This window comes from Ambystoma mexicanum, chromosome 1p, assembly GCF_040938575.1.
Source record: "Ambystoma mexicanum isolate Mex_15411 chromosome 1p, UKY_AmexF1_1, whole genome shotgun sequence".
Taxonomy (NCBI): Eukaryota; Metazoa; Chordata; class Amphibia; order Caudata; family Ambystomatidae; genus Ambystoma; species Ambystoma mexicanum.
In genome coordinates this window covers 577,131,063-577,143,839 of record NC_090921.1, presented here as the reverse complement: position 1 = coordinate 577,143,839, position 12,777 = coordinate 577,131,063, and the positions used below count along the sequence as shown (strand labels likewise).

At 47.0% G+C, this 12,777-nt stretch overlaps 1 protein-coding gene across 3 annotated transcripts in view; it reads right to left on the bottom strand.

The window, feature by feature from the left end:
• Positions 1 to 12,777, bottom strand: part of DOT1L (DOT1 like histone lysine methyltransferase) — a 1,510,259-nt gene that overhangs the window by 56,600 nt on the left and 1,440,882 nt on the right. For 2 of the 3 annotated variants that reach the window (XM_069649513.1, XM_069649514.1), the window contains one exon: positions 8,092 to 8,689. The exons of the other annotated variant lie outside the window; for it this stretch is intronic. In XM_069649513.1, coding sequence (XP_069505614.1) covers positions 8,130 to 8,689 — 560 coding nt within the window. In that variant the 3' untranslated portion in view covers positions 8,092 to 8,129. The remainder of the gene's footprint in view (positions 1 to 8,091; positions 8,690 to 12,777) is intronic. 3 annotated transcript variants of the gene reach the window in all.

Below are 12,777 nucleotides of genomic sequence, written 5' to 3'. Positions count from 1 at the left end.
CGACCCAGAGGTAGCAGCAACTCAGGAAAAATGCGATGGAATCAACACATTTTTTATTGAAAAAATAGACAAAATCCAGGAGACCATCTAATTAACCTCTCACAGCATTAGCATCCCCTGCATACCGACACACACACTGCCCCTCTGGACCAAATTCTCTCCTCTTTCCCCGGATCTCCTAAAAATGATTGTCTCCCTCAAACCTACTTCTTACTCCGACGATATAATTCCAGCCTGCATCATTAAACAATTGACGGGTCAGGCGCTCAATGTGCCCCTCAACTTCACCAATGCCTCCCTCGCAGAAGGATCATTAACAGATATCCTCAAAACTGGTCGCATACGAAATCTTTTGAATATACAACCCTATATTTAGACGACCTAGCCAACTACCAGCTCATTAAAAACTACTACCATTTATTGGCCAGAATAAAGCAACTCCACCTCCTAAATGACTATAAGTCAGGGTTCTGCGCCAAGTGTAGCATTGAGGAAGCCACCATCCAGGTGGTGGGTGATGCCCTCCAAATCATAGATATGCTTGACTCATGCCTCCTCGTCCTCCTTGACCTCTCGGCTGCATTAGACACAGAAGACCAGTGCATCCTTCTCTCCCTCCTTGCTGACAGGATGGGATTCTCTGGAACGGTTCTTAATTGGTTTACCTCCTACCTCTCAGGGAGACACCAGGCTGTTCAAACGAACTTGTTGAATTCTAACTGACTCCATGCCTCCTGCGGAGTTCCCCAAGGCTCCACCCTCTGACCAAACCCTTTTAACCTTTACATAGAACCTCTGGGCACTCTATTCAAATTTCCCAAGATAGCAATACACAAACAATACTCATTTGTACATGAGAGTAAATAGTGCTGACATTTGTGGCCGCAATTACCTAGCCATCATCCAGTACTGGATGTCAACTGCCTACCTCAAAGTAAACCCATCGAAGACTGAATTCATCCTCATCGGTCCGCCGCTAAAAATCAACTTGTCCAAAAATGGCTAAATGATATGCGCCTAGAAGAATTTGATCCACAACTCTCAGACTCAGCAAAATCCTTACGTTTCACCATTGACAGCAGCCTGTCCTTTCAGAAACATAGCCAAGGTGGGCCAAATAGCCTGGCTCAGAAGCTCTACACTTAAGAAGAAAAAAAAACCTTCATCGGGCAGCAGGACTTCCCGATCGCAGTGCAGGCCATTGTGGTCTCTCGCATCGATGGGGAAAATGCTCTCCTGACAGGGCTTCCCAGACGCTCACTTGGCTCCCTTAAAAGCAGCCCACCACGCTGCAGCATGTCTTATTACAGGAGCACAGAAATTTGACCGAATTACCCCCATCGTACACAAACTACATTGGCTTGCGCTGCAAGCCAGGATACTGTTCAAGACTGCATGCATCATCTACAAAGCAGTCACGGGTAGCACACCAGTGTACCTGGCGGCTAATTTCTACATCTCTGGTGGCACATGCTCTGCACACAGCAAAATCGACCAACGAGCTTGAATAATTACTCGTCCACAAAGAGGACCCGCAAACAATCCTACTCTTGTCATGCACCCACCCTCTGGAACTTTATCCCAGTGTCAGCTCTGAATGCCCCCACAATTCTCCAATTTCGCAAAACATGGCTCTTTCAACACCTGACCAAGGCCCAATTCCAATAGGTGCACTTCCCAGCACACAGACCCCACAGTACTGCACTACTGTTAAAAGATGGCAGCACAAATGCTGGCTATCCACACTGTACAGCGCTCCGCTGCTTTAAACAATAAAAATAAAATAGTAGTCACCAATGTGTGGTTTAAGTTGATTTCCTGCTGAATTTCAGCCTCCCAGCCTCAAATGCTTCTGCTCTGGAAGGTCTTCCTCAAGCAAAACTGGAATATGTCTGCTATCCCCTGCTTGCAGTAGCCGTCGCTGGAACTCGCCTTACCCATCTGGTGAAGTGTCCTAAAGAGGTCTTCATCTGTGTCTTTGGCATTTCCTCATCACCAAGTGTTGTACTCTGCCCCTGGAATCAACCAGAAGAATCCTTGCACCTGCAGCCCCTGGGCACCTATAACTGGAACCAACTGAGAGAAAACCTACCCATCTAGTCCCGTGGGAAAATTGGTGGGGGTGGGGGGGGGCGAGATAGGTTATTAAATAATCACAACTCCTCAGTCTTCAACTGTCCTCCTTAGAATAAACTTTGGTTATTCCATCCCATCGCCTTTTGATCATTGCGTCTAAAGCAGCTGTACCTGAAAGATAGGGACATCATTTTACTTACTAATAACTTTGTTAAATATCTCTCTGGAGACAACAGCAAATCTTCCTACATCAGACGCTTTATCTAAGAAGAAGCTTTGTCACTTTTGGGCACAAGGCTCCAACTCATCATAGGGATTGGACCTATAAAGTTAAAGTATATTTCTTGTAAAGAAATTCTACTGTATCATTACATACGTTCTTTTTGTTGAATAAGTTGTTAACTGCATTTTTAAGAACTCAAAGGGGACTGTATGACAATGCATTTCTTACCGTAAAAGCATTTCTGATGGTTGTATCTGCTTAGATTCACATGCTGTGCATAGGTCCGACATCCAGTGGTCACTGTCTGATGGATAGGTGAGCCCCCCATCCTGTGAGGGATGCGTCCGTGGTTAGAGTGGCCTCCACCGCAGGTGTGGCAAAGGGTTTCCCCATTAGCAGGTTTTCCTTTGTCCACCACCGTAGCGAGAGAACCAAGGCTTCCGAGACCACCACTAGATCGTCCCATTGTTTGCTGGCCTGACACCACTGGCTGTTGAGCTACTCTTGCATTGGGCGCATGCGCAGGCGCGCATGAGGTACCAAATAAATACACAACGCCATCTTTCCTAGCAATCGCATCGCTTTGCGCACCGTCACCTCTCGACCTGCCACATATTGGGGGATCTGAAACAGCATGTTTTGGACTCTCTCGTTGGAGGGGAAGACGAGGCCGTCCTTTGTTCGAATTAGAGCCCCTAGGAATTGTTTGACTTGGCTGGGGTCTAAGCTGGACGTCCTCTCGTTGATGGAGAAGCCCAGTTGGAACAAAAGGTCTACAGTCTTTTGGGTGTTTGAGAAGCATGTCTCGTAAGAATCCCGTTATGAGCCAATTCGTCGAGGTAAGGGTATACTGGGATGGATAACCTGCGCAGGTGGGCCGCTGCCACTGCCAGTACTTTCGTGAATACCCTTGGTGCAGATGCTATGCCGAAGGGTAGCACTCTGAACTGGTAGTGTTTGCCCTCTATCATGAACCTGAGGTATTTTCTGTGCGATGGCAACATTAAAATATGAAAGTATGCATCTTTCATGTCTAGTGTTGTCATGTAATCTCCCTGTGATAGCAGTGGGATCACTTCCTGTAAGGTCACCATACGAAACTTTTGGGGTTTGACAAACTTGTTCGCTGGGCGCAGATCTAATACAGGGCGCATAGTTAGATCCTTTTTGGGTACAAGGAAGTACACTGAATAAATACCTTCCATTACCTGAGATAGAGGCACGACCTCTATGGCTCCTTTTTCCAGCAGTTGGTCCACTTCTTGGAGAAGGATGGCGAGGTGTTCTGGTGTCATGCGGCGTCCCCTTGGGGGTCTGTATGTTGGGGAACTGTTGAACTCTATACAGTAGCCGCGGGCTACGGTGGAAAGTACCCAGCGGTCTGATGTTATTCCCTCCCATGCTGGAAGAAAGGATGTTAACCGGCCCCCGACCGGCGTTGCATGGGAGGTGACGCGAATCTTCACGTCACTTGGTGTTGTTGTTGGCTTGGGAGCCTCTGGGGGTGGAACCCCGGCCTCTTCCCTTGCCACGGCGTTGACCCCTTTGATTGTACTGGCCGCTATTACCCTGGTAGTTGCTGGCAGAATACTGTTGTTGGTTTTGTTGCTGGCGTTGTCCACAAAAAAAGCGCTTATTACCAAATCCCTGCCTGTTAGGGGGTTTTGAAATTTGGTCCAAGGTCTTTATTGTATCAAATTCTTTCTTCGCGTTCTCCAGCGCGTCATCCACTGCTCTCCCAAAGAGGTTGGACTCCTCTATGGGTTTATTAATAAGGGACGCTTGTGTTGCCGCCTTAAATCCAGAATTGCAAAGCCAGACGTGACGCTTTAGTAAAATTCCTTGTACCAAAGTGCGGCCAGCCGTTTCTGCTGCATCGAGGGTATTCTTGACGATGCTTTGATTGACCAGAGAGCCCTCGTTAACTGTAGCCAGTAAACTAGTCCTTAGGGGTTCGGGAACTTCCTCGATGTCCTGTTTGAGCTTAGCCCATTGAGCATCGGCATAGCTTGCCAATAGGGTATTATTATTGGCGATTCTGGTAGAGAATGCTGCAGAGGTGGTGATTCTCTTGGCTAGGGCATACAGCTTCTTCCCCTCTTTATCTGGGGGTGCCTCGCTAGTAGATAGTGGGACTCCTGCCCTCTTCCTGGTGTTGGTCACGACCAGGGAGTCCGGGATTGAGTGACCCTTAATATATAATGGGTCTGATTGAGAGGGAGAGAACAGTTTCTCAATCCTCGGATTGACCCCTCTCACCAATGCAGGAGTGGAAAGAGAAGGTGTAATACGTTTCTTAACTGAGGCGAGGATGGGTATAATCTGGCTAGTGAGGGGGGGGTTTCTTTGATAATCCTCTCCACAAAATCGGTGTCTGGGGCGACCTCCCCAGTTTCGATTTCGAAATGTGCTGCTGCCTTCTTCAGCAGTGCATTGAAGGTGGGTTGATCATCGACAGGCGAAGGGTTCCTGACAGGTGTAGTTTCAGTAGACCTAATGACTATACTGCTACTGCCTGTGTCAGTCGACCTAGCCGGTGACTGCCAGGGATTTGGGTCACCCTCGCCTGTGTCTTCCTGGAATCCCTCCTCACATAGGTTAGTTTCCTCGTGAAAACCTTCCTCTTCTTGTTGGTCCTCAACATAGGTGAACTCATCTTCCTCCTGGAAGAAGGTGTCTTCCTCAGTGGGATTGTAAGAGTATATGTCCTCCTGTATGGGGTTATAAAACTTCTGGTATTTAGCCCTTGGACTCTCCAGGGGTGCCTCCCTTGGTCTCGTGGGTGCCCGGTCTTCTGGGATGGACATGAACCTGTCTAGTTTGTCCATACAGGTCTGGAACCTTTCAAAGGTCCACTGAGGTCGGCCAGGAAGGTCTGGGAAAGAAAAAGGAGTTTCTTCCTCCTGCAATTGTCTGGTTCTGTCCCATAACGTCGAAGAAAGAGAGCCTTCGCCTTCTGAGTAGCCTTCTTGCTGGCTAGGGCCTTCTGTCGGCGTCGGGAACTGGCCTGATCTGTTTTCCGGCGCATCTTTGGCCTTGTGCGCGGTCTTCGGCGTTTCACTCGCCGTACGTCTCTGGCCGTCCTTAGATGCTATGCGCGTGAGGCTTTCGGCGATCATTCTCTCTTCCGAGGGATCGGTCGCCGTCGAGTCCTTGCCCGTCGAGTCCTTGCCCGTCGAGTCCTTGCCCGTCGAGTCATTGCCCGTCGAGTCATTGCCCGTCGAGTCATTGCCCGTCGAGTCCTTGTTGGCAACGTGAGCACTCTTGGTTTTGGTGTTAGCGTCCTTATTCTTAGAGTGCCCAGTCGCCTGTCGCGGAAGGCTGACGACCCTTACGGTCGGCGGAAGACGCCGGTGGGCCCGGCGTCCCCGTTGGCACTATGGCTGTGTTCGTCAAATGTGTGCCGGGGGTATGTGCTTTGCTGTTTTTCCGTGTGCGTCCTTGTCGCCGGGGTGTTCATCCCCATAAGCTGGCCGTGAGCCGGGCTTGTCGGGGACGGACGAGGAGGAGGAGCGTGAACGCTCCTTTGAGAGGTCTACAGCCTCCGTTACGGGGGCCGTGTAGTCACTGTCCTCGTCACACTTGGCGGCGGCGGCAGCGGGCGAGGAGTCAGGCCTAGACATGGCGTAGGCCGCCCACCTTTTGACCCTGCGGTCTTTTAGAGTTTTGGGCTTTAGTAATTTACAGGCCGCACAGCCGTCCTCCTGGTAATCGAGGGGTGAGCAACGGTTGCACCGTTTGTGCTTATCCTTCCAGGTATATTTACCCTTGCAAAGCGGGCAAAACCTAAATGGCGTCCTCTCCATAGCTGAGGGTAATAAGTGTGACTACGACCTCGAAAGAGAGGGAGGGGAAGAGAAAGGCATTCTTAAAGAGAAGAAAGAAAGACCACAAAAGCCCACTCTCCCTACTGTGTATGGCCGGCGAGGCCAGGCCACGTGTTCGGCAGCGCCGAAGGATACCCTCCGCTCGTCCTTCCGTCGAAGATCTTGCTCGGCGGAGAAACGGCTCTGCGTCGAGGGAGGGATTTACGTTATTGATATTAATAACAAACGACCAAAGGTCGAAGAAACTATTTGGCAATGTCTCTCGAGGAGCTCCGCATATAGGCGACCAATAGCTGGGCGGAAAAAAACAATCTGAAGGACCTCGACGCGTGAGGGATTGTGGGTACAACGCACATCACTATAGGGATAGTGTTACAGACACGCCTTGTCGGCGTCCCCTTTTCGACTACGAAAAACAAAATGCAATACTCCGCAGTGACCACTGGATGTCGGACCTATGCACAGCATGTGATTCTAAGCAGATTAACAAACATCAGAAATATGTTTATAATTGAGTTTTGTGCAATATCACCTGCTTGTTTTATTTCCTACTGTGTGTCTGTTGGGCCTAGAATAAATATACTATTTTTGTACTTACCTGTCTCAATTGAATTATTGTGTGCTTCACTGTGTGAACACATTGTGGACACCTGACCCCACTCTCACTCCCCTGAGAAAATCCTCGATTGCTCTCCACAACTGGGTTTTGACAAACTTCTCTGTGTTCACTAGAACTAGGGTGGCCTCTTAAAATCTGTCCACCAGGTGAGATTCTAGAAATCTACCTTAACATCAACGCAGTGAGACCTCTGTCTTTGTCTGGTCCAGGCCCGAATCCGAGCCCGTAGGCGTGCAGGAGAGTGCCCTACCAGTTGCAATAGATTTGATGGAACCCTGCAGCGCTGTACCCGAGGCTGATGGCGCTGTCACCTGCATCACAGGCACCGAGGCCGGAGATGCCGTTGCCTTGGCGAAATTGTCCAACAACTTCAGGTGGAAGTTCTCCCATTCTTCTGGCATGGAGGAATGGGTCGGAAAAGGTACCTATGCCGGACGCCCAGGGGACTGAAGAGGAAGACTATCGTCGGTGTTACAATTCTTTTCCTTCAGCGGAGCCGCTTATTCTTCGGAGCGTCTTTCAACGCCATGTAACCTCGACAGTGGAGCCTCATCCTTTGCCTTGTGGACGAATGTGAAGATCTTCGCTGACCTTTCCCGGAGGGCCTTCAGGTGCATGGACACTGCATGACCCACAGACTTTGGTGTCATGGTCCTCCCTAAAGCAGTATCAACAAATCCGGTGTGGATATGAGATCAGCATTTATCCGCCGCAATCCACAGACTGGTTGAAGACCGAGGCTTTCGACTGAGCAGGCATGGCATCATTTAGAAAAAAATTTAACCTCAACGAGCAGTGTTCCCAAGTAGCAAACCGTGCACAGAAAAAATGAACAGATGTCACGGGACGTGGCGGCGCTAGATAGTAACCCCCAATCCCATGTCTGGCGCAGGGTGCATAGAGGTGTCGGGCAGAGCCGCGCTTCTCGCCGATTGCAAAAATAGCTGCCCTGGAATAGGGATATCATAGCCGAGCAATCTGTGATAGGAAAGAATGCATTAGAATTCACATACACCGAAAAAGCTTGAAAAAACAACATGCAATGCAAACTCCGACATGTATGCATGTTCTACTTGCTTAAAACTAACTATGCATAGAGCAATATAGTCCCAAGCACAGCCATTTGATACCAGGATTACTATAAGTAGAATTCCAGCATTTGTCTCTTTGAATCATATGTGGGCTACACTGAAAAATGCACCTCATACCCCTTTTGGGACTTGATCACACTTAAATATGAGATCTGTACATTTTCCAACATCACTTGTTGTGTCAGAAAGACGTGCAAGTGCAAAATATGTAATGTAAGATGCTAAAACAAAGTTGCTTCTTTTGATGAGCCTTACCTTTCAAAATACCAAAGCGTTAGCCAAGCAAATCTTTATCATGGTTTCACCCCAGAAATGTGCGAAGCGTAGGGAGAATGCATGCCTAATGTAACCCACATAGAGGATGTGCTGGCAGCTTTGGCCTGCTGAATCAAAGGCCTGGATTGTGCCAGTGTCAGGTGGGTCAATGGCTGGTGGTGGGCTGTAAACACAGGATAAGGCTTCTCCTGCAGGGAGGCATGACTTACAGACAAGGGGGTGTTAGCAGGTTGCAGAGAGGTAGGAGGAGGCAAAAAAGCATGATTAATGGGTGTAGAGAGCAAGCTTTGGAGCAGTACAGAATCAACAGAGTTGAGCAATGAAGATGGTGTTGGTAAACAAATATTAGGGGAAGAGGTGGCCTGGCACAATGCACGAGAGGTTGCTCGACTGGAGGTCCTCGTTTCACTGGACACTGAAATGCTAGAGGGCTGAAAAGAAGAGGAGGAAGATGAAGAGACAGCAGCGGTCTGAGGCGTGATTAAGCTGTGAACGGTGCTGAAAGGGACAGAGCCATTGCCACAGCCGGCTCCAAAATGATGAGAAGAGGCTGAAGGCACTGCATGGTTAAAAACACCTGCAAACGGGAGAAGAAAAATGCAGCTTCAAAAGAAAAGCAGTTTTCCACAATGAGCAAGAAAAAAAATGTAAAGCATGATTATGGTGGTGCCAGCCCAGGACAAGCTATGCAGCATGATGGCAGAAAAGAGGGGAGGACAAAATCAAATGCATGAAAATAAATTGCCTACGTGTTTTCAAAGTTGCAATACAAAAGGTTGAAGGATTATATAATCCAAGAAAAACATGATAATAATCTCACTGGTGGATGGATAAACATCTTTGCAAATAGCAATTCCCAAGCACAAAAACACTTAAAACCGCCTTAGGTCCAATGAAACCTTTCTGGTATATCACTACTTACCGAAAGGCTGCACACAACAAAGTCTATGGCAAATCTGTTTGTGTGCTTGCAACCACCCTTTTTAGTTTTCTATGTTAAGCAGAGCTAAAGCGCCACCTATAAGCAGAAACTACTGCATTGTAGTACCGCTAGGGGGAGAAGACAATAAAGGGACACAGGATTTGGGTGCTTCTTTACTCACTTTGACTGCCCTTGCTAATCCCTATGACCATTTCTACCCACTAACTGCCCTTCCATGCCAAAAACACATTCTCCTGGTATCTGAGCTAGCTATCAAGCAGTAACATTAAACTGTCCTGCCAGTGTCATTTTTAAGCAGTCTGCTGAGAGTTAATTGCTTAATTACAGCTGCAAATGTGCTACTGGTGCAATAAAAATGGTTTACTGTGATTTTATTGCTGAAAGAACAGTGACGTAAAATACCTTTTGTCGGGAGGACCCACCAGCCCCCGCAAACACCCCTTACCTCTCCTACTCCTAAACCCTCCTTCTCTCCCTCCCCTTTACACCAATTTTAACCTAAATCTCTTTTTTATACACCTACAACTCACCCCCCACCCATCATTACACTTTCTTGCCTTAAATTCGATCTTTTTCTGCTGGTTGGTATTTTTTATCCACTCTTAATTCTAGCAATATTTTTTCATCTTTAAATTCAGTCATTTGCTGCAATATCAATGGGTATAACATATTTCTTAATCAAGTGTGCCTTCAGCCACTTGATTTGTATTAGCTCTGTGGACTTTAGTCCTGTTGCGAACAAGCATTTTAACATCCAACCTTTTCACCTTGGGTAAAGGTATTACATAGGCATTTGCCAGACACTATCATATGTCTATGTAATCAAGCCCCTTTCCAGTTTCTGCTATCTAATGGCCAGGTACTGCCAAAATGACAGTGCCTGGAAAATGCCCATCCCATGCCTACACAAAAGCCAAATCTTTTAGCTTTGCCAAAGTTTATTTTTCCTTGGGACAATCCTGCGCTTGGAAGCTCATTGATTGAAATCGAAATTAGAAATGTCTTAAGATAACGCATAGAAACCAAGTGACAGAGCAAATATTTGACTCAAATTTGATTCATCACCAACATATTTGTGTAATGGACTGATTTGCTGTATGATAAATGGATCTTGAAGCAATGATATTTTTAAATAAAGGAATTTACAGTTAGACCTGCTACTCCCATTGCTTATGTTTTTCAGTTATGTAGAACATCAACTTTGTTTTGCTATTCATTTGGACACCTAATTCTTTAAAAAAGTAAGATTCTAAATCTTGCAAGCATCAAGTGGAATGCCGCTTTGAAAAATGAGCATATAAAGTGGAGCCGTATCTTACATTTCAACTACAAGAATAATTCTGACAAACGCAATCATTTAATATGTGACAATGTGCTGCGCAAACACTTACACCCATCAACTCTAGCCAGATGTCATGGTCTGTTATACACCCAACAAAGATTATTCTTGCAAGCGGCATGTGGAAAGAGGTGGTTTATGTGCTAGATAAAATGCGATGACTGTTGAAAGTTCACCTCACTCAAAAATTTACAAAACTCTAGAAACCAGTAACAAAAAGATAACTTTCACGCAACTGGCAAATAGTTGCAGCCTGCAAATATTATTTTGCAATTGGTATAGATTAATATATTACCTAATTTACAGGTAATGCTGGTTCCGATGGATGTCTTGTTAGGGGGGAGTTTACACAAGTTGCTGTCTGACAGAGCATGGGAAAGACCACCTTGGGTGAACAGCGTTACACTTCTGAGGTTTGGCCTGAACTACCGAAAGGTTTGGTAGCAATCGACGAGCAGCCAGGCTTAGTCTAAGGAGGGCTGTAGTAGGTACGCAGAGCACACCTTTGCTCAAGAAAACACTATTGCACTCTTAAATAAAGAATAGATGTTTATTAGGTACACTATGGCACACTGTTGTGCTTCTAAGTTCAGGTAAGTAGAAAAACATGTATTCACAGTATAAGATCACTTGCAATATTCTTAGAATAGATAAACTGGTATCACTTAATATTATCCCCACCAATAATATTGCTATATATATATATATATATATATATATATATATATATATATATATATATATATATATATATATATATAGCAACATTATTATATATATATATATATATAGCAACATATATATATAGTCGTTGGAAAACGGCATAGGCAACATTATTGATGGGGTTAATATTCGGTTTAATAAATGGAAGTAGGGGTTGCGGTGGTCTTCCCCGCTCCCTTAAAAAAATATGGGAGTTGCGGGAGTGTCCCCCGCAGGTTCCAGTGGGTAATATCGCCACAAAAAAGGCACCATTCTTGTATGGCGATATTTCTGCGGCAATATTAACACATGGAACCAATAAACCATAGGTTTATATAGGTAAATATGTTCAGAATAGCTTTTAGGATAACAAATCACTTAATCAACCAACTTGAATCATATATGCAAACTTTCAAAACTCTTAGTAACTTTTCATAACTTGGACCCAAGCATGTTTTAAGAGTCCAGCCCTATCTGGTATGAGTCGTTCAGAGGGGTCACTGGGCCACCAGGGACCAGGGGGATAAGCAGAAAAAGGGGTGGGGCACAGTGTACTGAAAGGTAGCATCCAGCAGGATTCCCTACAGTAGCCAGGAAAATAAAGAAATAATGGAGAGGAGCTATTGGAGCTCCCGGCAACACTACACGAGAGAGCTATAACTTGAGTACCCTTCTCAAATCCAGGTTCGGAAAGAACACCGGCAGGCAGATTTCCTTGTTCAAGTGAAATGAAGAGACTACCTTGGGCAAGATTTATGGATAAGTAGGCAAGATGACCTTGTTGTTGTGGAAGGTGAAGGGCTTGCACGACGACAACACCTGCAGCTCGGTGAATCGGCATGAAGATGTGAGCAACAAGACAGCCTTGAGCATCACCAGTCTGATGTCCACCAATGCCATTGGCTCATACAGTTTACGCTGTAAAGCCGCAAGCACCACATTGGGGTCCCAGGTGGGGTGAGGCCTAAGCACTGGAGGAAACAGCCTGGACAAGCCCTTGAGGTGGCCCTTAACCACAGGGTTGGCTGCTGAAAAAGTATGATCTGCCGAGTTCTTGTAGGCCCTGATGGCCGCCAGGTAGGTGCAGCAAGTATCCACCTGCACGCCTGACTGAGACAGGTGCGCGGAAAAAGATCACACATCGTCCAGGGAGCAAGTGATGGGGTCAAGCCTCTTGCCGCAAGCCCAGTGGCAGAACCTGGTCCACTTACTCTTGCACTGAAAGCGCGTGTATGGCCCCCCTAACAACCTGGTGGCACACTGTGAGCATGCAGGATTCCACCAGGCCCAGAAGGTGCTGGAACCACCATGCTGAGGTGGTTGAGTTGGCCAGAAAGTGCTGAATCGCCTTCTGAAGGGAATGAAGCGTTTTTATCGTGGGGAACTCCCTCTGAAAAGCCATGTCCCATCGAACTCCGAGGAACACCAGGTGCAGGGAAGGGGTCAACTGCGGCTTCCACTGGTTGAGGGAGAACCCCAGCTGGTGAACATCCACTAGCTGCTGGCAGGAGTGCACCATCGCCTCTGGCGAGGGCCAGACCAGTCGTTCAGATAGGGGTAAAGGTGGTGGTGTAACGATCACCTGACTCCCACGGAGGCGCTGGTCTAGTCTGGGTTGCTGTGGCCTCTTCGAGCGTGATGCGCAGAACTCGGAACATCGACTGAACAGGACCCTCAAATC